We start from the raw sequence: 27,153 nt of genomic DNA, 5'->3' as shown, positions 1-27,153 counted from the left end.
AGCTTTAATACAGCAGAATACCTGATTGTGTTGTAGCAGTTTTGTAACAGTAAGAAGTGTTTGTCAGTAAGTATTGCTCGTTACCACAGCAACCGCGTGCACGTCCATGTTTAACGATTTTCATAGTTATGTGAAAACTATCTGTCTGTCACATAAACGGTATAAATGGAATACAGTTCATTGATGGAGCTGCTGATCTAATGATCTGAGAGAGAGAGAGAGAGAGAGAGAGAGATGCACAGCAGGGGATGTGAGGAACAGGATTGAGAACCGCTGCTTTAGAACATTGATTTTGAATCGTTAGAAGACAGAATCATGATTCATATATGAATAGATTTTTTGTGCGCCCCTAGTTTTGACGGTATGGCAACAACTCCTCCTCTTCTCTAAAACACCGTAACATGGCCCCTCCCCCTTTGTTGCATGATCCCATGAGCGGGGTTTATGTAAATTTTTGGGTTTGTGATGTCACCAACCCAGAAGTAGCTCGTTGTAGTCCATATGATTTTTGTAGGCATTAAATTGGCATATTTTTTTTTTAAAGATTTATTTATGGTGTTTTATGCCTTTGTTTAGATAGGACAGTATGTGTAGACAGGAAACGAAGTGGGTAAGAGAGGGGGATGGGATCGGGAAAGGTCCGCAAGCCGTGGCTCGAACTCGGGACGCCCGAAGTGCAATCGTGCTGTATGTCAGCACAAACTGCCATAATTTTTAAACACAATATATCCGTTTGCTTTGAACTTTAAGCGTCGTAACTTTGCAGATATTGTTTGTTTATGCTCAAACAGCAACATTACACACTAACTAAAGTTAAAGTCTGCGTCAACCGGCAGTTGCTGCTGACTTTATTTCAGTATGGTGACGTATTTCCACCTGAAACAGAATATTGAGTAGAGGGCAGGGTTGTATTTTTGCGCTCCTCCTCTCAGCTCTCACACACAGCAAGCTATCGGTTGGAGAGGCATGGTTACGCACATTAGGCCCAAGCCCTCAAACTGACATCATCAGAACAGGAGCGCCAAGATCAGATTTTGATTGAAGATCACCAACACAAACTATTTTTTTTTTTTAGAGCAGGTGTGCCCAACCCCAGGTGTGTTTGATTAGGATTGGAGCTGAACTTTGCAGGACAGTCGATCGCCAGGAGCAGGGCTGGACACCCCGTTTTAGAGGATTAACTTGCACGGATTAATTATTCACCTTAAGACAAACAATGTGCACTAACAAAATAAATATTGTACATTTTGATTACATGCAGACATTAAAAAAGTGAAATCACAATCAACCACCCCTTTAAAGTCTCTGCTGATGTAATGGTCAAGTGTCCCAGTACTTTTGTCCAGAGTATATCAACATGTTGCAAAGACACTTCGCCCCTTCATGACTGACATACTTGGCCTGATTTGTTGATGCCTTACATGTTAATGGTATTGAATGTAAAAAAGCTTTAACAATGTTAATCTGCATGGGCTGAAGATGATCTGAAAAAGCTTTAGAATGAATCTACAAGAAACCAGCAGGTGTCTGAACACATACTAAAGCCTGGAATACATGACACGACTTTAGTCCATCACAGTTTAAAGGAACATAATCATGCATTCCTGATTTATCAGCAACTAATAGAGATGATGCCCAGGTTCTGACTGACAGGTGCGTGAGGCACTCACCATACGAGGAGGCTGAGTATATGAAGGGCTGTCTGCAGTTGATGCAGGAGTTGCCCTGGTTATTCAGCAGCGGGTTGTTGGTGGAGCAGCGAGATCTTGCTAGATCCCAAGCCTTCTGCATTCATGCAACACCTTTGTGTGAGCTACAAAACAGTGTATCTACAACATTTGATAATACTGCTGATGTACAGTAGATATCTGGCCAGCTTTGTGAGCCATGAGAGGTGCTGCTGCTGCTTCACACACGGTCATGAGTTATATCCACTGTCCTTTTGAAGAATCAGACATGATCATACACATACTTCCAGTGTTTGGACATTCAGACACACACACACAACTCTGTCAACACTTCAGCCCAACTCAACTCTAATATATGATGCACAAGAGCGTCTCAAACCCTCAAGAGTGTGTGCAGCGAGTGAAGGATACACTTTGGAGATGCCCACAGGAACGTCTCTGGTCAGGTTGTGGAAGAGAAAGCGGGAGATGTTGAAGAGAGTCTCTGGCATGTTGGAACTGAAGGATATATAAGCATAAATATGAAGAACGCAGCTGAGATGAATCAGAAGGCAGAATCAGTGGTCTCTGCTATATTCACACACATGTATCTCAGCGGCTCCATTCTTCTGAAACACATGCTCTACATGTACAAGTGTCATGCGCTGGACGTCTGAACTAAGGTCCACTCTCCAGTTCTCAGAGCGGCAGACAAGAGTCACTGTTTATCTTTTATTCAGTAACACTTACTGTAGTTTGCCTTATTATCAATGATCCATTCAGTGATAGAGACTGAACTGTAGGTCACAGATGTGCTCTCGTGTCATGTTTAGGAGTTCAGTGACACTGTTTCTATATGAATGCTTTCTCAACGCCCCTGACATAGAGATAAGCTCCTGAAAGTAGCTGATATCACCCATTAACACCAGCTAACGTCTCGTGCTTACCATGAAGCGATGGACAGAATGATAGACGTGATACAGGTCAGCCAAGTGCTGGAAACTGTGAAACTTCTTCAGCATCTCCTCCTTCTTCTCAGAGTTATCTAGAGAAGTTGAACAATACCAACAGAGTGCCATGAAACGACCAGCTTCAAAAACGAAGCTGTTATGAGAATAAAACATGATACTATAAATGAGTTTAGTATTGCAAATGTGCCTGATCAGTGCCACACAAGAGACGAATCGAGAATCTGAATTGAAACTGAGTGTGTAACATATGCAATAACAGATAACACACATATTCTTTTGAGCATATTGTTTTTACATATTGCGTTGCATCGCGCCGCATAAACATAAAACCATGTCTGCATTTGTGATCGAAGAAACGACAAACAAGAAGCTCTACTCTACACTGCTCAAAACTCACGTTTGAAAAAATTGAAATACTTTCGCTTTCACAACGAAACAGCATCTTCACCACATGGTGCTGGCGGCAACAGAAAGAATCAAAGTTACTCCTTCTTTCTTTGCGTGAACATTTGGGCTGTGTTGTGCAAATCTTCCCACATCGTGACATAGAGATGTGGAGGAGTGTTTAAACGAGGCGTTTTAGGAGGGAGTGGACAAGTCTAAACTTTTATAAAGAATATCTCTTTGGGTTTGAGACTTTAATCTTTGCAACTTTAGGAATCTTATCTATTCACTGACAGCTTGTAACACTCCAAAGAGAAAGGAAAACTTGAAATCGCATTATATGACCCCTTTAATGCTTAACGCCACAGGTTTCTGAACAATTATAAGTAACTCTTGTACTGAATGGGAGTTGAAACCTGAAGAGTAACTGCAGCGCTGCATTCAGCTGTGTGTGGGTTATAAACCCATGATGCTTCATCAGAGCAGTGTGTCTGAGATAATGACACTGACACACCAATAATGCTGATGCTAACGCAACACTTTTGTACAAAACAAACCGAGGTGGGACTTGTGACAAAAATAAAGCTTTCTTCAGGCTTTCTAAAGCTAAATGTAATTATCACAGATGCATGTCAACTCTTGTGTGTCAGCTTAATCCAAAGACACATGATATATGTCACTGAGGAAGGTCAGACAATAATGTCATGTACAACAAAATTACCTTACCACACTCACAGACATGCACACTCACAGACATGCACACACACACACACACACACAGAGAGAGAGAGAGAGAGAGAGAAACCAAACCTCGGTTACACACACACACACACACAAAACAAACACACACACACACACACACACACACACAGACACACACACACACACACACACTCACACAGAGAGAGAGACACACACACACAGACACACACACACACACACACACACACACACACACACACACACACACACAGACAGAGAGACACACACACACACACACACACACACACAGACAGACACAAACACACACACACAAACACACACACACACACACACACACACACACACACACACACACACAGAGAGAGAGACACACACACACACAGACATGCACACACAGACACACACACACACACACACACACACACACACACACACAGATACACACACACACACACACACACACACACACAAACACACACAGTGAATGGGTGCTTGTCTGTGAATTTTCACACTTTGCAACCAAAACACAAACACACACACACACACACACACACACACACAGAGAGAGAGAGACACACACACACACACACACACACACAGACACACACACACACACACACACAGACACACACATATGAGGGGCTGTACAAGCCATAATTCATTCTGGCACTCTCACACACTTACATTCTCCTTTCACACACACACTTGCATTCTCCTTTCACACACACACACACACACACACACACACACACACACATATATATATATATATATACAGAATGTATGTATGTCTGAAGAAAATATGTGTATGTAAGAGAAGAATGTATGTATGTGAGAGAGAGACTTCGTTAATACACATTAAAGGGGTCATGAAATGAGAAACCAAATTTGCCTTGATCTTTTGGAATATAAGAGGTCTTTGTACCATTAAAACGTCCTGCAAGTTTCATAGCTTAAGACGTCCTCCCCCCATTATAAACGAGCCATTTATTTAATCAAGCTCTAAATACAGCTCGTTCTGGATCCATGGTAAGAAGTGACGTCACGGTGCGAAGTGACGTTCCAACCATTTGCATATGACCACCTCCAGCACAAGACAACTACGCTCATTTCGTATCGTTGTCGCGCCGTGCGCCTCACAAGTGTTCAGTCGACGGACAGCGAGTGGGTCTGTGTACAGGAAAATTACAATGCCACGCAGTATGGCGTTATTTCCCTGTCAAATGTCGAGAGCGCATTATTGTAGTTAATATAATGTGCAAGCGCGAATCTCTCTGCTCGCGCGGGATGTGCGGAGCGCGAATCTCTCTGCTCGCTGGCGGAATATAGGAGCGCGAATCTCTCTGCTCAGCGCGAATCTCTCTGAACTCGCCGCTGGAATAAAATGTGCGGAGCGCGAATCTCTCTGCTCGCGCGCGGGAACTGGGCGCGCGCTCTCAGATACACGTTGCTCTTGTAAGAATTTTCTCTGGGCTCGCTCAGAGAGTATGCCTGCACTTAAACCCTGTTCAGTGCAATCACGAATCTCTCCTCTTCGCTTAAAGTAAGCGTGTATGTGCTTAGACTGTGTCCCGTGCGTTCGCGCATGGCCAAGTACTCTTATCTTTGAATTCTTTCTCTTTTGCTCTTGGCATAAAACGCTGTCAAAACGGCAACAACCAATCAGAAATAGGCTTCAACGACTGACCAATGAAAACGCGACATCGTACATGGAATCACCCGCTACTAAACAGTTACGCTCAATCCACAAATGTTCTGGCTGGGGGTGTTAATAATTGATCCATAGGCACTGTCGTTAGCCAATCATAACAGTGGGCGTTAACACTGAACTCTTAAAGGGGAAACAACCCAAAAAACAGACTGTTTGAATCAAAGGATGAGAAACAGGGTGGGAAAATGTCATAATTCACTAAATTTTAAAAGTTTTTTTTTAAAAAAACTATAGTAATACTATAATTGCACCTAGGGGACCATAATAATAAAATAAAAAAAACCATGTCATGACCCCTTTAAAGGAGTGTTAATTAGCGCAGCTCTGCGTGCAGCAATAACTCAAGAAACGCTAGTGTTCTATGAGCGCCACCTGCTGTCAGAGATTGAATTTGCATTTTCATCAGAATCAGAAAGAGCTGTATTGCCAAGTGTGTTTACACGCAGAAGGAATTCGTCTTGGTGTCAGGAGCTTCCAGTACAGAAAGTACATTTACATTTACATTTAATCATTTAGCAGACGCTTTTATCCAAAGCGACTTACAAATGAGAACAGTAGAAACAATCAGATCAACAAGAGAACAACCGACGGTATACAAAGTGCCATGACAAGTCTCAGTTAGTCTAGTACAGAACACGTAGCCAGGGTTTTTTTTGTTTTTGTTTTTTTTTGAATATGATAGACAAGAAAAAGGTAAGTACTAGTATTAGTTGGTTAAGTGCAGGCGAAAAACATGATTCACAATATTTTTTCTTAAAAATACCAAAGACTCAGCTGTTCGAATTGAGATCGGGAGGTCATTCCACCAGCTGGGAGCAGTCCAGGAAAAAGTCCGTGAGAGTGATTTTGAACCTCTTTGGGATGGCACCACAAGGCGTCGTTCACTTGCAGAGCGCAAACTTCTGGAGGGTGCATAAGATTGAACTAGTGAGTTTAGGTAAGTTGGCGCCGTGCCAGTGGTCGTCTTGTAGGCAAGCATCAGTACCTTGAATTTGATGTGAGCGGCTACTGGTAGCCAGTGTAACCTGATGAGGAGAGGAGTAACATGAGCTGTTTTTGGGCTCATTGAAGACAACCCTCGATGCTGCATTCTGGATCAGTTGTAGAAGATTGATAGTACATGCAGGAAGGCCTGCCAGGAGAGCATTACAATAGTCCAGTCTGGAGAGAACAAGAGCTTGGACAAGAAGTTGGGTGGCTTGCTCAGACAGGAAGGGTCTAATCTTCCTAATGTTGTATAAGGCAAATCTTGCAGGACCGGGTCGTTGTAGCAATATGGTCTGTGAAGCTTAACTGATGATCCATCACAACTCCTAGGTTTCTGGCTGTCCTGGAAGGAGTTATGGTTGACGAACCCAGCTGTATAGAGAAGTTGTGATGAAACGATGGGTTAGCTTGAACCACCAGCAGTTCAGTCTTAGTAAGGTTGAGCTGAAGGTGATGGTCATTCATCCAGCTAGAAATGTCACTCAGACAGGCTGAAATGCGAGCAACTACCGTCGGGTCATCTGGTTGGAATGAGAAGTAGAGTTGAGTGTCATCAGCGTAGCAGTGATAGGAAAAGCCATGCTTCTGAATGACAGATCCTAATGACGTCATGTAGTTGGAGAAGAGAAGTGGTCCAAGTACTGAGCCTTGAGGAACCCCAGTAGCAAGAAGTTGTGACTTAGAAACCTCACCCCTCCAAGACACCCTGAAGGGCCTACCTGTGAGGTGGGACTTAAACCACAGGAGTGCGGTTCCAGAGATGCCCATCTTTCTGAGGGTGGATAGGAGAATCTGGTGATTAACGGTGTCAAAAGCAGCAGACAGGTCCAGCAAAATGAGTACTGAGGATTTTAAAGCTGCTCTTGCCAGTCGCAGGGCTTCAGTAACCGAGAGCAGGGCAGTCTCAGTTGAGTGGCCGCTTTTGAAGCCAGATTGATTGCTGTCCAGGAGGTTGTTCTGTACAAGAAACATAGAGAGCTGGTTGAACACAGCACGTTCGAGTGTCTTTGCAATGAATGGAAGAAGGGATACCGGTCTGTAGTTTTCTAGAAGTGCTGGATTTAGAGATGGTTTCTTCAGCAGTGGGCTTACCCGAGCCTGCTTAAATGCTGAGGGAAACATTCCAGTGTGAGTAAGTGAAGGTATGACTGAAGAAGAAATCGCTTGAAGGAGGTGAGTGGGGATCGGATCCAGTGGGCAAGCAGTAGGATGACTGGACAGGATAAGTTCGGGAACGTCCGTCTCTGAGAGTGGAGAGAAGGAGGAGAAAGAGTGAGCATTAGTCGTTGTGAAGTTATCCTTAGTCTGCGGTGTGGAGCATTGGTCACTGATGGTTCTTGTCTTATTTGTGAAGAAAACTGCAAAGTCGTCAGCTGTAAGAGTCGATGGAGGAGGAGGTGGAGGCGGATTAAGAAGAGAAGTGAAGGTTTTGAAGAGTGTCCGAGCGTCACAACAGTTGTCGTGGTAATATGATGTTTTAGCAGTGAAGACATTTGCAGAGAAGGAAGAGAGGAGAGACTGATACACACTGAGGTCGGTAGAGTTTCTTGATTTATGCCATTTCCTCTCTGCAGCCCTGAGTTTAGAGTGTTGTTCACGGAGTACATCGGACAGCCAGGGGGCAGATGGGGTGGAGCGTGCTGGTCTAGACGACAGTGGGCAAAAGTTGTCCAAGCAAGAGGTTAGAGTGGAACAAAAAGTGTCCGTAGCACTGTTCGTGTCCAGAGCTGAAAACTACGAGAGTGAAGGAAGTGAGGATGAAACCACAGAGGACAGGCGAGATGGAGAGAGTGAGCGTAGGTTCCGTCGAAAGGTGACCTGAGGAGGAGTGTGTGCTGTGTCAGGAGTAAGTGTGAGGTTAGCAGTAATGAGGAAGTGGTCTGAGGTGTGCAGTGGAGTAACTAAAGTGTTGTCCACTGAGCAACAGCGCGTGTAGATGAGGTCCAGTTGGTTGCCCGATTTGTGAGTCGCTGTAGTAGACGCTCACTTGAGATCAAATGAGGCGAGCAGAGTGTTGAAGTCAGCAGCCTGGGGTTTATCTAGGTGGATGTTGAAGTCACCAAGCAGTACCAGAGGAGTACCATATTCAGGATAGTTTGATAGCAGCACGTCCAACTCCTCCAAGAAGTTTCCCAATTGACCTGGGGGACGATAAATGACCACGAAGTGGATTTTAACAGGGTGGGTTACAGTAACAGCATGTGATTCAAATGAAACGTTATCTGTAGGTGGGGGTTGAAGATCAAATTTCCAATCTTTCGATATAAGGAGACCAGTACCTCCACCCCTCCCAGTCGTACGAGGGGTGTGGGAACAAGTGAAATTAGCGGAGAGGGCTGCGGGAGTGGCAGTGTCCTCAGGTTTGATCCAAGTCTCAGTCAGTGCGATGAGGCTGAGACCAGAATGAGTAGCAATAGAAGAAATGAAGTCTGCTTTGTTAACAGCGGACTGGCAGTTCCAGAGACCAACTGGAATAGAGAGCGTTGTAGTAGAGGTCAGAGGGACAGGCTTTAGATTTGTCGGGCAGGCCTTCCTTCGACGTACATAGCGTGCTCTCCGAGTGTTGGTAGTGATAGTAGAGATCTGAAAGCACATAGTGACTACAAGTGACCAAAATAAGTATGTGAGGATGAGCTGTACAAAAATTGAAGGGGAGAAAAGCAATACTCAAGTGCCCTGTCTGTGTCCTTGCTCAGTGGAGTCGCACAGCTAGAGTCAATGGTCTTTACACTCGTCGGTCTTCACACGAGGAGGCTTCACATGAGGGCGGTGACACTTACCACTTATATATTGGCCTGATTACCTGTGATTGAAGTCAGCTGGTCATGCCTCCCTATTTAGCAGACCGAAACTGTCCAGTCCCGCGATAGGCAAACGCAAAACCAAACGCCACTTCACACGTATTTACCAGGGTAAGACACACAGTAATTAAAGCAAAGTTTCCCTAGCAACGATGATCACGCAGTAGTCTACAGAAAGTACAAACATAGTGCAGACATACATATAATTAAGGTAATAAAACTAAAAATAATAAAGAGTAATAATAAAATATTCATTCAGCCTGTCTGATGTTTTTGTTTTGTGCAGTTGCTTCATGTTGCATATATTTTTGGTTGTTTGTTTGTTTGTTCAAGGTTAGTTTGGCCAGTAACAGAGCAAAATAAACATTTAATAAATGTAAAAAAAAAAAAAAAATACAATCGGAAATTGGAATCGGTCACGAAAAATCCTGATCAGTGTATACTTAACTGGAATAGAGTTAGACCCACCTGAAAGACCTGAAAAAGCATGGTTCATTTCAGTTTTATCTTTGAACTATTGTACCTATTTGTGTACTAAAATGGTTATTATTTATTACAAAACAATGTTACAGTCAACAATGAAAACAATAAGTCTTATTTATTGATTTATTGATTGTGGCAAGGCCTGTGAAAATTTTGCCAGGGCAAGTAAAAAATTAAACCACTAGCCAAACCAGACCAGTAGAAAATGTCCTTTGTGTTAAGCCCTGTCAGTACGATCAAAATCAGTATCTTAACACTTCTACACAGATCTGTAGAACACGTAGGTTACATAATGATATGTTAAAGTTAAAAACTTAAAATATGTACTTGAAAAGAAAACAGGATGACTTTGAATAGCATCACTGTAAAATTGTGAGAAAGAGCTGAGCAAGTCTTGCACGTGTATTCCCTGGTCTGAGAGTTACTTCCTGCTTAAACAGGAAGTAATGGATACCAAAAAAAGGTACAAATATATGTATGTAAAAGGAGAATGCATGTGTGTGAAAGCAAAAAAATGTATGTATGTGTAAGGAGAATGTAAGTGTGTGAAAGCAAGAATATTTTTGTTTGTGAAAGGAGAATGTAAGTGTGTGAGAGTGCCAGAATGAATTATGGCTTGTACAGCCCCTCATACACACACACAGACACGCACACACACAAAGAAACACACACGCTTGCACACTTACGCACACACGCGCATGTACACACACACACACACACACACACACACACACACACACACACACACACACACACACACTCACTCAGAGACACACATAGAGAGAGACACACACACACACACACACACACACACACACACAAACACACACATGCACAGCCATCATTTTGAGTGATTTCCATAGGCGTGATGAGAAACGTATCTTGCTGTCAATTGTAATTTGCAGAGTGAGTGTTTGGAAGCAGAATTCCACACACACACTCTCTCTAGTTCTGTATGTGAAGGGTGTGTTTGACTGACCTCTCTGGTCCTCCTCGAAGCGGTCATGCTCGGCCAGCCACTGTCCGTACGGCACAGAGACCTCCTCTCTGAACTGAGAGTGTTTCTCTACTAAAGAGAACTCCTGAAACAAGCAGCAGCCACACCAGTCCATCAGTCACTTGCAAAATGTCCTTTATACATCAGTCACATGTATGGCAGCCTCTCACTGACCACATGAAACAAACAATTAGTGTCTCTGCTTCCGCTGAAGATGTGAGCAGCCGCCCTACCGGCAACTGCTGATCATTAAAGCCAAAAGAATCATATATATATATATAAAACACTGTGAATCAAGTTAAACTGCTTTTGCAATTTAACAATATCAGAATATTTGGTGGTGACTATAATATAAACATAACTGACACCTTCCACCTCCCCCAGCTCCACCTGTCTACATCTGCTACAGGATTTATATGTCTCCTCATGCAGCAGCAGCTTATCTTACATGCTCACAGTAGTGTGTCTGTGCAACTATTTTTTTGTCTCCACACCAGTTGTTTCAGATGCAGCCAGTGAAGAGATATTTCAAAACAGCAGCTGAATGTGTAGATAAGATAATCACATGCACACTGGTGCTCCTGTCATGATGGTTCCTATCACTTTTACATTCTCACCCATTTTATTATAAACTCAGCAGCATAACTGTGATGATTGAACTTCTTAAAGAACATGGCACATCTGGACAGATGCTTTCCCTCTCCTCTTTATCCAGCTTACGGGCCAAGTCTATCAACCTACACACAGACACAGAGAGAGAGAGGACAATGATTTATGTCAGCCATTGTGCTGTCTGTATGTGCATATGACATGCATATCAGCATCTTGTTAAACAGATTTTCTTTTCCGTTTTTATATTTATTGTTATTTTTGTATTATAACGAGAGAGGGAACAGGAGATCAGGCCTTCCATATGTGACAATGACTCAAAACATCTGTGGAAGATGTCTGCTAAGCATCAGGCCATATCATCAGCATGCTGCTGTGACCGCTTCAGTTTAACACCACTGGAATAGACCACTGTTTACTGTAATACCACTAAAGGCCTGAGTGTGTGTGTATGGTTCACATGTCCATCCAGCCGTGTTCTCTGATGATCTCAATGGCTTTCATGTGTTCTCCTGTAGTCAGGTACATGTCCGCAGCCACTCGAGGATCTTTACTGTTCTTGGCCCAGTCTGCCTGCTTCATTATCAGCAGCGTAGTGTCCTTGGGGTCTGCGGAGCCCAGGAAGTCCTTCAACACAAACACAATATGATTACACTGATCAGTGTTCACAGTGATTACAGACAGCTAATGCAAACCGGGTCTGTGTATTCCCACAGCTTAGGTTGGCTTAAGTTAACGTGTGGATCCATAAAATGTAAAAAAAAAAAAAAAAAAAAAAATTAGACAACACAGTACAAGACATATACACCTAGGATGGCTTGAGGGTGAGTAAAACAAATGCTAATTTTCATTTTTGAGTGAACTAACCCTTTAAGAATTTTGTAATTTAAAGGGGTCATATAATGTTGCTAAAAAAAAACAACATTATTTAGTTTATTTGGTTTAATAAAATGTGTTTATGCAATTTAAGTTTCAAAAAACACATTATTTTCCACATACTGTATATTATTGTTGCTCTTCTATGCCCTGCCAGGAGCGTTGCACAAGATCCCGGGCCCTATGCATAGGCAGTCCTGATGGGCCCCCATGAAAATATCCAGGTAAAATAAAATATATTCCAGACTTTTCAAGGGCCCTCTCTTCCTTTGGGGCCCTGGTAATCAGCACTGGTTTTACCCCCAGTCCGACACCCCTGTGCCCCGCCTTCTGAAACGTGTCGATTTTTACAAAGCTCATCAGTCTGAAAAGCGAGGTGTGCTCTGATTGGCCAGCTATCCAGTGCTTTGTGATTGGCCGAATGCCTCAAGTGTCTGACGGAAATGTTATGCCCCTCACCATACTGTGATGTGTGTCCTGGTCAGAACACCGGCGTGACAAGACAACAACAATAAAACCCATTACAAACGAGACATTTGTTGCATCCAGTGGGGACATAATTACTGATTATAATGACTCATACTGTGTTTTTATGTGCCGCATAAACATAAAACCATGTATGCATTTGTGATCGGAGAAATGACAGACAACAAGCTCTACTCTACACTGCTCAAAACTCACGTTTGCATTATCAGTGACAAATCCTTTACATATGTAAACATACTTACAGACTGTGAGTCAGAACAGCCGGCATTGTCGTCTTCTCTCCCAGCATCAGGAAACAGTCCTCTATAAAATGTGCTGCACACATCTGAATATTTGGGTTGAACTGTTCTGGAACAGTGTTGTAAATACAACTTAACCACTGATTTCTAACCGTGTCCTCTTTTGGAAGAACAAACAAAGTAGTTTCGCTTTCACAATGAAACACACAGTGTCTCCACAACATGGCTCCGGCGGCAACAACGAGAATAAAAGTTTGGCTTCTTTCTTTGCGTGAACGTTTGGGTGGTGTTATGCAAATCTTCCCACATCATGACGTAGAGATGTGGGGGTGTGTTTAAACGAGGCGTTTTAGGAGGGTGTGACGAGTCTTAACTTTTATAAAGAATATCTCTTTGGGTTTGAGACTTTAATCTTTGCAACTTTAGGGATCTTATCTATTCAGGAACAGCTTTTAACACTCCAAAGAGAAAGGAAAAAAAAGCACGGGCCTCAAACCTATGCCCTATAGCCGGCCCTTGACAGCGAGTCTTTTTTCTCTCTCTCTCTTCCTAATTACTCAGCTGCTGTTGCAGCCATTAAAATAGTTCTGTTTTTAATTGTTAAGTAATATTTCTTATTGTTTCATTATTAATTAATTTAGAAAAATGGTTGTTGTTTTTTTTTTTTTTTTTTTGAGTGACGACCAAGCAGTTAGCGGCAGACAGCTGAGTTAATTACTTTTGATCAATTTAGCCTTCTCAAATCATCACGACTTGCTTAAAATAAAATCTATAGATATAATACACTTAAAGCATATTAAAATGTTAGTTTAAACATTTAACCTAGATAAAAGAACACTGTTAGGCGTATATCTAAGCGTTTGTGTGGAGAGTGGAAGTTGAAATGCGCTTATTAATGCGTGTGGCGCCAGTGCGATCACTTCATTCTGTTCTTCATAACAGTGGAAACATCTTGAAGTAGCCTACGCCGTCATTTTTGCTCATACAGATAAGACTAATACATCATTCGGAACTGTAAATGGTGTACCCTTATTTTTGTGTGCACTCACAATATCAACAGAACGTTGTGCTTTTGTAAAATAGAGAACATAAACCTGATGCGCTTTCTGCCGTCTCTGTCTGCGTGCAGTTTAGCTTTGTCATGTCCGAAACTGCTGGTTTATATTCACTATAAGCTACATAATACATGTAAGACTGAATCCATGAAGGGTTAATAATGACAGTAAGACGTTAATAATGTATGATTGCACTTTGGTTCATATTTAAGAAATGAAAGTCGTAATTATTGAAGCAAAAATTTTTATGTGAAGCTGAAAAATAAACAATGCTATAATCATTGGTGCTATTCACCAAAAGCAGCATCAAAAAGCAGCGTGCTCACTGGCAGTCCAGTTCATTATGAAAAAAAAATATATGGCCTATATAAGACCAGCATTTGAACATGGCTTCCTTGCACTATAATAAACACAAGAATTATCTGCATGATGCCACTGTTATTTTTATTATTGTGAAGTGAGATGAATGAAGAGCACGTTTGTCTAGCATGGGCAAACACACAATGAAAAAGGAAGTAGGTTTATCAAGTTAATCCATAGTCCAGTGATTTCAGCGACACAGGTTCATATCCCAGATTGCTGTGTTTTTTTTTTTTGTTTGTTTTTTTAATACTAAAGATTTAACATTAGGAACATCCTGGAGAGAGTTTCATCATGATTGTCGTAAACGTGACGTGCATTTTGAATGCTGAATGAAGGATGACTGACAGCCGCAGCGGAGGGAAGAGTTTACAGCAATTTAACTTCAATATTTACCTGTACCTTAATTAATTTTAATTTAATTTAAATTTTAAGTTATTTTATTATCACGAAAAAAATTAAGTGATCGTGAGGGCACCTCCCTGTCATGCATGCACATTAATAATTTTTCGCACAAACACTTGAATATGAATAGTAATAGAGCATATTTATTTAGGTTAAAGTATGGGATTTGCATTAAAATAAATCTTCACAAGCCTACAATCGAGACAGATGCAGTTATAACCTGTAAATTGAAGGCTATTTGACGTTTTAAAATGATCTAACACCGATGCCGCTCCAATTCGTTGATCATTAGTTGTTCTTGATCAAGATTAAATGGATGGATGACTCTCATAAACTTGTTTTAATAAATCGCTTATGCATTAAATAATAAAGATACAAAGCAGGTTAACTTAAACATTATTGTACAAATAATTATAAAATGCTATACAGCGAATAAGATTGCAGTTTCACATGTTGCAAATGCATAACAAAATTAATTATTTTTTTTACATGCAATGATACAAAATAAAACCAAACGAGATCTGTTATGAAGATAAAATATGTAGACAAATAAGAATAAATGTATAAATAAATAAATAAATAAATCTTGCACTCTGATATTTTAACAAATGCACTCCTGCATTTAAATGCAGCTTTTTTTTTTTTCAAATGTTTTTGAGTTTTACTTAAATTGTATGAAAGCAAGTAAAGAAGGCTCCCTTTAAAATCACTGAAGTTGTCAATTAATGAAGCTCTTTTTTACATTGTGTGCACTTTGTTGATTATAATGAGAGAACTTGAGTTTTAAACGTGAGGACATTTTATTAATCCATCCATTCTTTTCAATGATTTAACTAAATCGTGGCCAGGTTTAATTTATTTGTTTCTTGTTTTAATTAAGCTTCATTAATGGGAGCGGAATTATACAGTGCCTCACGTTTTACTAAATAAAGTGAAAGTGAAAGTGACATACAGCCAAGTATGGTGACCCATACTCAGAATTGGTGCTCTGCTTTTAACCCATCCAAAGTGCACACACACCGCAGTGAACACACACACACACCGTGAACACACACCCGGAGCAGTGGGTATCATTTATGCTGCGGCGCCCGGGGAGCAGTTGGGGGTTCGGTGCCTTGCTCAAGGGCACCTCAGTCGTGGTATTGAAGGTGGAGAGAGCACTGTACATTCACTCCCCCAACCTACAATTCCTGCCGGCCCGAGACTCGAACTCACAACCCTTCGATTGCAAGTCTAACACTCTAACCGTTAGGCCACGACTTCCAACAATTTCAGTGAACAGATATCTTTTCCCCAAGCAGTTCTCTGTCAAAATAAAGGACAGGTAACAAATAACAAAGTATGTGTGTGATAAAAATGCATGCTGTTTTATTAAAGGAATTTTAAAATATAAATTAAAAATATACTTGTGACAAAAATTAAGTAATGTGAGAATATTGAAATTAAGCATATTAATCCATGTATGTAGCCCAGTCTACTAAAATAGGCTACCAAAGTAAACCACCATTTCTTTAGGATAATATAACACGTTCATATTACATAGACTTTTGAACACCTGTTATGATGTTATACTGTGTAGCTTAAAGTAAATATAAGCATAGGCTCATAGGTTGACATTCATCCTGCTTGAATTTGTTCTAAGAAACGCTCATAACTTAATCAGTACTACATTTGCATCAGTGAATATTAAATATTTTAACTACAGTGTTTTTCTTTCATTTTCCCCAACAAAGCTGAAGGCTGTTTGTGAAAATGTGCTTTGAAGTGTTCGCTTGATAACTTGTAGTTAAAGCGCCATCACTCCATCTCACAGTATGCTGCGTATGCTCTTCTGTGCCATCTGCGCCACAAGGATGCACTGTTTCTACGTGTATTTAGCTTTGATTTGAAATAAAACAGCACATCCTTGTGGCGCGGATGACACAGAAGAGCATACGCAGCATACGGTGATATGGAGAGAAACAGAGGAGACTGTTGACAAAGGAATTGTTGAATAAATTCATTATTTTTGTTTTCTTCGCTTACAAAAAGTGTTCCCGTCGCTTCATATAACCCAGATTGCACGTCTGATGGCAGATGGAGTATTCTGACAATGACTTTCATACTTTCCTGGACCTTGACACTGTTATTTACTTGGCAGTCTATGGGACAGTTTTTACGGGTTTGGAACGACATAAGGGTAAGTGATTAATGACAAAACTTTCATTTTGGGATGGAGTATCCCTTTAAGTCTTTAAATTTGATACAACTAAATTTTAGACTTTTTAAAACTCCCCGGAAACCCTGTCGCATCCTGTCTAGGTGGGCAGAATGAACTGCAGCAGTGAGGGCACACACACACACACACGCAGGTCTGTGTTCATGCTGAGCGCTCGGCTGGTGCCTCGTGGACACCAGCCAGGAAGAGCTGGTTATTACACTCACCCTCTTCTTCCTCTCCTGCACAAAACACACGTACAGTAAGACGCACAGACCATTACCACACACACCAGCATACAAAACTCTACACACAAACAATTATACCTGCAGGATGACGGCCCCTGAACACTATACTGCACAGAGAATTTGGCTGAAACTTTGCTATTAAAATATTTCATATTGTGTTGAATAAAAGAAACACAATCAGGTTTGGAATGAGTGATGGTAGAATGTGTCTGGTCCTTTAAATCAGAATATGAAAAGTGTGTGTGTGTGTGTGAGAGAGAGAGAGAGAGAGAGAGAGAGAGAGAGAGATAAGGGTGGCTTGTTTTCTGGGAAGGAAAGTTTGTGTTGTTCAGAAATGCTTTTGATGTCTGCAGTTCTCAATGGAAAGAATGAACTATTGAATTTCTGATGCCTACGGGTGGATAAGAGAGAGAGAGTGTGTGTGTGTGTGTGTGTGTGTGTGTGTGTGTGTGTAAGCAGTCATTTTGTGTTGCACATCTGAACTCCACAGGGAGGGGCAAAGATGATTTCATCATAATAGAGAGGTCACTAACACACACACACTCTCTCTCTCTCTCTCTCTCTCTCTCACACACACACACACACACACACACACTCTCTCTCTCTCACACACACACACACACACCTCACACACTCACACACACACTCACACCTCACGCACTCACTCACACACACACACTCTTTCTCTCACTCTCTCTCTCTCTCTCTCTCTCACACACACACACTTCCTCTCACACACACTCAAACACACACACACACCTCACACACTCACACACACACACACACACACTCCCTCTCACACACACTCAAACACACCTCACACACTCCTCGCTCTCACACACAAACACACACACACACACCTCACACACTCACCTCACTCTCTCACACACACACACACACACACACACTCTCGTTGTATCCTCTTACCCTAACTCTACACCAAATCTTACCCCTCCCACAAAACTACAGGCATTTTTACATTCAAAACACTTCATTCATGAGCACCAAAAAATGTCCCTATAAGAACAACATTTACTGATAACAGGTCAGAGTTTGTGTATCACATTGTTCAACTCTGAAAAGCTCAGCATGCTTGATGACACATAATGTATAGGTACAAAGTGAAATAAGAGATGACAAACATAATTCTACACTAAGGAGCACTTTCGATACTTGAACACAATACGATTGCTCATATAAATACTTATCTAACTGAAAATTATTGTTTAGTTCTTAGGAAGAAAATACAAGCGCACAAGCCCACAGGAGCTCATTCACATACATCACAGACTCTTTTTCACAAAAATGTCAAAAACACACAAAAAAAGAAAAAAAATAAAGTAATTTTCAGTAATTTGAATGTATGAAAATGCACTCCTAGACCTCCCAGATTAGAAAAAAAATATTTTTAAAAAGGACAGATCTAGCCTAGAATGATTTTATTAGTTTTAATTTAAAATCACCTATAGGGCCGAAAATTAGCTCTAATGTAAGAATCAGACGAGATGAAGAGTGTAACATGAGGTGTGTGTGTGTGCTGGAGTATGATGTCTTACTTCAGTGCTGTCGATGAGCTCCAGATAGCACAGATCTCGAAACCCTGATGAACGCCTGATGAGTGACAAAGACAAACACATCCTGAAGGATTTTAAAAACAGGATGACCGGGGAAAGCAGTGGGTGCGTGCCTCACTTTCTGGGCGGTGTGAAAGTCGAGTCCCTCCAGATCGATCTGATAGGCCTCCTGAAACACGCGTGGCTCCAGGTACTGATACATCAGAGCCGACTGCAGAGATCAACCAGAACGATGGAAAGCTGAACCAGAAGTGTATTGTGCTCCAAGTATGTCCAAGAGCACGAAAACTAAAAGTGGATGTGCCAAAGTTATGTTATTGCAGGGCCGTAACCACCATAGACAAGTCCCCCCCAATAATTAGAAATGGGCAATCTGACATATTTATACATATATACATACATTTACATATACGCATACACACATATACACATATATACACTCACCTAAAGGATTATTAGGAACACCTGTTCAATTTCTCATTAATGCAATTATCTAATCAACCAATCACATGGCAGTTGCTTCAATGCATTTAGGGGTGTGGTCCTGGTCAAGACAATCTCCTGAACTCCAAACTCAATGTCAGAATGGGAAAGAAAGGTGATTTAAGCAATTTTGAGCGTGGCATGGTTGTTGGTGCCAGACGGGCCGGTCTGAGTATTTCACAATCTGCTCAGTTACTGGGATTTTCACGCACAACCATTTCTAGGGTTTACAAAGCATGGTGTGAAAAGGGAAAAACATCCAGTATGCGGCAGTCCTGTGGGCGAAAATGCCTTGTTGATGCTAGAGGTCAGAGGAGAATGGGCCGACTGATTCAAGCTGATAGAAGAGCAACTTTGACTGAAATAACCACTCGTTACAACCGAGGTATGCAGCAAAGCATTTGTGAAACCACAACACGCACAACCTTGAGGCGGATGGGCTACAACAGCAGAAGACCCCACCGGGTACCACTCATCTCCACTACAAATAGGAAAAAGAGGCTACAATTTGCACAAGCTCACCAAAATTGGACAGTTGAAGACTGGAAAACTGTTGCCTGGTCTGATGAGTCTCGATTTCTGTTGAGACATTCAGATGGTAGAGTCAGAATTTGGCGTAAACAGAATGAGAACATGGATCCATCATGCCTTGTTACCACTGTGCAGGCTGGTGGTGGTGGTGTAAGGGTGTGGGGGATGTTTTCTTGGCACACTTTAGCCCCCTTAGTGCCAATTGGGCATCGTTTAAATGCCACGGCCTACCTGAGCATTGTTTCTGACCATGTCCATCCCTTTATGACCACCATGTACCCATCCTCTGATGGCTACCTCCAGCAGGATAATGCACCATGTCACAAAGCTCAAATCATTTCAAATTGGTTTCTTGAACATGACAATGAGTTCACTGTACTAAAATGGCCTCCACAGTCACCAGATCTCAACCCAATAGAGCATCTTTGGGATGTGGTAGAACGGGAGCTTCGTGCCCTGGACGTGCATCCCACAAATCTCCATCAACTACAAGATTCTATCCTATCAATATGGGCCAACATTTCTAAATAATGCTTTCAGCACCTTGTTGAATCAATGCCACATAGGAATTAAGGCAGTTCTGAAGGCGAAAGGGGGTCAAACACAGTATTAGTATGGTGTTCCTAATAATCCTTTAGGTGAGTGTATATACTGTATATGCACAAAATAGCATTTCACAAAAATAAATAAGCACACAAACAAATAAATAAACCTTATGTGTGAGCATGACCCAGGACTCTACTAAAACAGTTCACACTTCAACCCCCCCAATGTTCAAACCAGAACTACACCCTTGGTCAGGGGTACAAAAATGTTGTTTCAACAACACATGTTAACCAGGAACATGCCAGTTACTCCTCAACATCAGGAAGTGCAAAATGTCTTTATTACTGGATTAGATTTTGAAAACTGGAAATATTAAAAAGATTGAATGTAGTTTCTCATCCTTGCTAACAGGCCTACTGCCAATAACTTTAGTTTTGTTAAACTTCCCATGTGGATTTTATTTACACACAGATCAGCCATTTCCGAGCTCATTCTCCATCTTTTCCCAATCAGTGGAAGACTGAAACGGTTTCTCAAACCTGAGGCACCTCCACTGTGGCCATAGAGTAGACGTGAAGGCAGAAGATCTTGGATCCGTTGTAACCCACCACAAAGCCCTCGAGTTTCTGCTGGCGCACTGGGAAGTTACTGGCCTTGATGTTCAGATATCCACTGCCAGAGAAACACAACATGTCCTCACACTGCCTGTTCCACGCCACGCTGTTGGCACTGGGCTCCTACAGAGTCAGGGAAACACAGGCACAGGGACAGCAGTCAGGGCAGGACAGAGGTCAGAGGTCATGCACAGGCTCAGACTGAGGCTCATTATCTGAGGCAGAGATGGGGGGGTAGGTGAGATCACTGCGTGAATCAGAGGCATGCTCCACTCTGAATTTCTTTTGAAGGTATTTGTTTTACATGCTCATTTGTAGTTACTTTATATGGTATTTTTTTAAATATTTTTATTACCTTGTATGTCCAAAACTGTAATTTTTCAAAATAACTAAATAAATAAATAAAATTACATCTTGTTGCAACATTTTACAAAAATCAAGGTTGAATATACAGGTGCTTGTCATTTAATTAGAATATCATCAAAAAGTTGATTTATTTCACTAATTCCACTCAAAAAGTGAAACTTGTATATTATATTCATTCATTACACACAGACTGATATATTTCAAATGATTATTTCTTTTAATTTTGATGATTATTACTGACAACTAAGGAAAATCCCAAATTCAGTATCTCAGAAAATTATAATATTACTTAAGACCAATACAAAGAAAGGATTTTTAGAAATCTTGGCCAACTAAAAAGTATAAAAATGAAAAGTATGAGCATGTACAGCACTCAATACTTAGTTGGGGCTCCTTTTGCCTGAATTACTGCAGCAATGCAGCGTGGCATGGAGTCGATCAGTCTGTGGCACTGCTCAGGTGTTATGAGAGCCCAGGTTGCTCTGATAGTGACCTTCAGCTCTTCTGCATTCTTGGGTCTGGCATATCGCATCTTCCTCTTCACAATACCCCATTCTATGGGGTTAAGGTCAGGTGAGTTTGCTGGCCAATTAAGAACAGGGATACCATGGTCCTTAAACCAGGTACTGGAAGCTTTGGCACTGTGTGCAGGTGCCAAGTCCTGTTGGAAAATGAAATCTGCATCTCCATAAAATTGGTCAGCAGCAGGAAGCATGAAGTGCTCTAAAACTTCCTGGTATATGGCTGTGTTGACCTTGGACCTCAGAAAACACAGTGGACCCACACCAGCAGATGACATGGCACCCCAAACCATCACTGACTGTGGAAACTTTACACTGGACCTCAAGCAACGTGGATTGTGTGCCTCTCCTCTCTTCCTCCAGACTCTGGGACCCTGATATTCAAAGGAAATGCAAAATTTACTTTCATCAGAGAACATAACTTTGGACCACTCAGCAGCAGTCCAGTCCTTTTTGAAGCGAGACGCTTCTGATGCTGTCTGTTGTTCAAGAGTGGCTTGACACAAGGAATGCGACAGCTGAAACCCATGTCTTGCATACATCTGTGCGTAGTGGTTCTTGAAGCACTGACTCCAGCTGCAGTCCACTCTTTGTGAATCTCCCCCACATTTTTGAATGGGTTTTGTTTCACAATCTTCTCCAGGGTGCAGTTATCCCTATTGCTTGTACACTTTTTTTCTACATCTTTTCCTTCCCTTCACCTCTCTATTAATGTGCTTGGACACAGAGCTCTGTGAACAGCCAGCCTCTTTTGCAATGACCTTTTGTGTCTTGCCTTCCCTGAGCAATGTGTCAATGGTCGTCTTTTGGACAACTGTCAAGTCAGCAGTCTTCCCCATGATTGTGTAGCCTACAGAACTAGACTTGAGAGACCATTTAAAGGCCTTTGCAGGTGTTTTGAGTTAATTAGCTGATTAGAGTGTGGCACCAGGTGTCATCAATATTGAACCTTTTCACAATATTATAATTTTCTGAGATACTGAATATGGGATTTTTCTTAGTTGTCAGTTATAATCATCAAAATTAAAAGAAATAAACATTTGAAATATATCAGTCTGTGTGTAATGAATGAATATAATATACAAGTTTCACTTTTTGAATGGAATTAGTGAAATAAATCAACATTTTGATGATATTCTAATTATATGACCAGCACCTGTATTTGGTCAGAATCCCATGTTATAAAAGATAAAGTGCTATGCAGGATATTTAAGACAATATTGGCTGATTAGATAATGTTTGCTCTATCTCTTCACTGTTCCCACTTCTCAGACCTCAAATACATCAAATATTACCCTTTTAGACAGTTTTTGAAGTAAAGAGTAAAGAAAATACTACACAAAATGTACTAGCAGTTGCCAAGTGGTTATCAGTCTTACTTTTCCAATACAGTTAAGACCATTGTACCTTTTCATAACTGAATTTAAAGTTATGACCAGTCTGCAACTGGCCCCAGTTCAGCTGAAAAGGTGAGTTGTCAGTGAAAGGTGAGGCGTGTGCATGACCTGGAAGCGCAGCTCCTCGTGTGAATGTCGTACATGAGGCATCTTCAGGATCTACACACATTAAAGCTTTCCGTGTGATTCTGGACTATTTACACTGCTGAGACGGAAGAAAAGAAGCTGCATTCATGTAGCAATAGACAGAAACAAATGCATCGCACAGAAGCAATAACTATGACTTTCAAGATCCATTTTTCAGCCCCACTAGAAGCCCCTCTCGTCCAGACCGGCCGCCGGTCACTTTGATGTAGTGAATGAGAGCCTCCATCAGCCACTCCTTCTCTCTGACCGCCGTGAAGGACAAACACTGCAGTCTCTTTTCCTACACACACAGAGGACAGGTCACATGTGAATCACTTCTCTCTTTCTTTCTTTTTTAATCACTCAACATATTTATATATAGTGGCCCCAAAGCATCCTGACAGTTAGGTCACAAACAATGAAGGAAATAAAATCTTACATGGAGCAATGAAACAATAGATACTGTATTTAGGGGCAGGTTAATGAACAGCTTTTGCTTTTAAAACGACACATCTTTTGGCATTAAAAGAGTACTGTCAGGTTTTACTAAAGACGCGCCATGAAGAATTAGCGCTGAGAAGGTGTGGACAGTTATTTTTACGTCTGACCTTATTAAACATGAATTTGTAGGAGTTTCCCTTTCAGATGCAAAATTTATGGGACGAGAGTATTCAAAAGAATCTACTAAGATTTACTAATGTTTGCGCTTGTCAGATTACTGGTGTGTGCACCTTTATGTCTTAAAGCAGGCAGTAATTTGCACTGCTCTTGGTAGATTGTGCTGGTCTTTATGGAAATGATCTTCTGTGTCTGTGTTCTTTAATGTGTGCATGGTTAGTAAATCACCCACAGGATTTTTCCTCCCATTGGCGCTTTTATGGAATTGCACTCTAACGCTAATTTGCCCTGTTTACTAAATCTGGCCCATAGTGTTGAAAATGACACTTTGTGGTTGTGTGTCGTGATCAGGGTTAATGTGATGAACTCCACCTACGTGTACATTTATGCATATGGCAGACACTTTTATCCAGTTGACTTGCATTTCATTAAAACATCTGGTCAGTTCATGCATCCCTGTGAAATGAATCCATGACCTTGCTGTTGTTAGCGCCATGCTCAACTGTTTGAGCTCCTGAAGTGATGTAGTTGATGATCTGTGGTTAATCTGCTACAACACCTGCACAAGCTTCATGAAATAACAATCAATGCCAGAGCTGGGGTTTAAATTACACAGCTCACTTCTGTCTTAAAATGCATTACAGTTCGGCAGATTGCTGTTAAATTCCACTAAACTCTGTCTATCCTGCCCGACCTTGCTTTGCATTCAAGAGTTCATACGATTAGAAACATTGTGCAAGATCTGTTTCAAAGAATACAACATACACTCAGGGTGCAGGCAGAGAAACACAGAATCAGCAGCTCTGCATGGCATCTGTGACGAGGGGCGTGTGACGTGGCTTCATTCTTGTTTATAGGTCTGTGCATTACGAGCTGTCGCTGCTGGGATTGTCACGTCAACTACACATTTACACCAGAATTTATAGTTTAAGACTTCAATGTTACCAAAAAAAATTTCAATAAGAATTACACACAAAAAATAATTCAAGTGCTTTTGCAGCTGATCAAATATAATCTGCAATGTCCAGTTTATCACTGTGAGTGTTTGAAAATTGAACGTGAAGAAACAGACTGTGGCTTTTCTCAGCTAGACGTTGTAAGCACAGTTTAAAAGTTTACTAAAAAGATGCACCAAGCAACAGATGTAGTGTTGACTCACTCCTGTTCCTGAACACTGTACATCAACTGAAAGCAAGTCTTCCTAGGCCTGCTGGGACGCGGGGAAATGGTGCATTACACTGGGGCTCAGCTTCACTGCTGCTGGGTTGGTCAGTTATCCTGGACTGACAATGAACAAAGACATTTGTTTTGCTCCTCCTTACTAAAGGGGCCATTTGGAAGTGAAGAGCTGATAGTGATCAAGGCCTGCTGGATGAGATGTTTAGACACGGAGGGTCTGCCGAGTGTCAGAAGAGAGCAGCTGTAGTTTAGCATGTGCTTTAGTTACATGATGAAGGTTTCTCTGGGCTGTGCTCTTCCTCTATCATGCTGGACAATCAGGCCAGACTCGTAAATGTTGTCCTTTTCGATCACTTTATGCTTCCTGATGCACAGAAAAAAGCAGCACTGAGATTCTGCCAAACACTTCTGTGTGTGTTTATGGAGGAAAGACTGACTTTATAATGACAGGAGGATGAAAAAAAGGGGAAATGAGTGTTCAGCTGTTTCTTTAACTGTAGTTCTCTCACTTTGGATAAAAGCGTCAAAGATAATAAATGACTAAATACATGAAACAAATCACACTGTAACACACAAACTGATAGACAGAAGGCACGCTGACCAACTCGTCTAGACAAAACACTTTCTGTGTGTATTTTTGGAGTGTGGGGTTTGAATGAGCTGCTTCATATCACAAGAGACGGGTCAACATCTGACCCGACCACAAAACACAGGCTCTCAGTCATCCTCCAGCTCCGTGTTTGATCACGCTTCAGATAACACTGTGTGACCACACGTCTGTCATATGAGATCATGCACACACAGTATGCATCTGAATAAAGACCATTCTTAGGACCATTGAGATGTTTTCCATTGGGACACTTTCATTTGGTCACATTACTGTAATGCAATAGAGCCCATGGTCATCACTGAAATGTGGTAATAATAATGATACAGTGGTGTCCAAAATGACTAGAGCACTAGTATCTTCAGCAGCTAAAAATGGTTTGAAGTCAGTTATTTCTATCTTCTGCTGTAGTGTGTCAGGAGGAGATATCAGTTCACATTTCCAAACATTCATTTAGCCATTAATGTTAATAATGCAGTGAGAGTTTTGTGCTGCACACAGAGATGTGATCTGATCATCATCAGTCTGTCTGGAGTCACATGAAGAAACAGAACAAACTGACACAGACTCAATCCAGAAGAACTGTGGATGGCCAGTCGGCTGCGGTAGATGGCGATCTTCTTCACCAACTCACGGCATTTGATCCGTACTAAGAGAGAAAGTTGGGGAAAAGTCAAGAACATTCAGACAAAGAAACAGACGGATCACACTGAAGGCTATCGCTAGGAATTCTGGGCTGTGACTGTACACACAGTATCTGAGGCTTAAACATTTAGGTCCAGGGATGCCCAGGAGACCTCGCAATAACAAAAAGATCTAACAAAATGCATTTTTAGGGATGTCAGAGTTAGCACTTTAATGCTAACATCTTGTCTTCTAAAACACATTTACTGAATTTTAGTGATGCACCAATGTATCGGTCGCTGATATTTATCGGCTGATTTTTGATTATTTTAAAGCCATCAGCATATCAGAAATAGCATGAAAAAGGCCGATACCAATGGCTTATTAATTAATTGCATGGAGACAAAGAGTTGCATGTCTGTTGCATAATCCAACATTTTTCTCTGTGCAAAATAATTAAATACTTGCTAAAACAAAATAAAAACTGTACAAAATATAGTTTGTCAGGCAGCATAGTATGGCCATATACATGCAAACATGACGCTGACGCATCCAACCAGAGAAACGTTCGCGCTCAGCTGTGAATTCATCATAGATAAGTCACAACGTCAATGCCCCAGAGTTAGTTTATCTGAGGTTATGTCACAAACCACCAATTAAGCATTAGGCCTACGTTTAAGTGAAAATGAATGGCAGGTAATATGCAGCTTTTTGATTGAAACCAGATTGAAACAACAGAGAAAACTGAATAAAACTATATAGGCTACA

General features: G+C 41.3%; 1 protein-coding gene and 1 pseudogene across 1 annotated transcript; both read right to left on the bottom strand.

Moving 5' to 3' along the window:
• Window positions 1-27,153, bottom strand: part of LOC109109649 — a 46,108-nt pseudogene that overhangs the window by 3,937 nt on the left and 15,018 nt on the right.
• LOC122138141 (intraflagellar transport protein 122 homolog) lies at window positions 1,810-10,866 on the bottom strand. The gene is made up of 3 exons (XM_042729087.1): window positions 10,707-10,866; window positions 2,615-2,712; window positions 1,810-2,186 (listed from the first exon to the last, which is right to left on the bottom strand). Exons 1-3 carry the CDS (start codon window positions 10,837-10,839, stop codon window positions 2,070-2,072), a joined length of 348 nt encoding a protein of 115 aa, XP_042585021.1. The 5' UTR covers window positions 10,840-10,866; the 3' UTR covers window positions 1,810-2,069.

The sequence above is a fragment of the Cyprinus carpio genome, chromosome B8 (assembly GCF_018340385.1).
Source record: "Cyprinus carpio isolate SPL01 chromosome B8, ASM1834038v1, whole genome shotgun sequence".
NCBI classification, from domain to species: domain Eukaryota; kingdom Metazoa; phylum Chordata; class Actinopteri; order Cypriniformes; family Cyprinidae; genus Cyprinus; species Cyprinus carpio.
The sequence above is the reverse complement of the archived record's forward strand: the minus strand, read 5'-3'. Positions and strand labels throughout refer to the sequence as shown.

Bases quoted from the DNA above. Each gene is read 5' to 3' on its own strand.
- LOC122138141 (XM_042729087.1), bottom strand. From the start codon at position 10,839: ATGGACTGGTGTGGCTGCTGCTTGTTTCAGGAGTTCTCTTTAGTAGAG. The intron at 2,713-10,706 runs GTCAGTCAAACA...CAACTTCTCTAG, and splicing joins CTTCGAGGAGGACCAGAGAG to ATAACTCTGAGAAGAAGGAG. The intron at 2,187-2,614 runs GTAAGCACGAGA...TATATCCTTCAG, and splicing joins ATTCTGTCCATCGCTTCATG to TTCCAACATGCCAGAGACTC.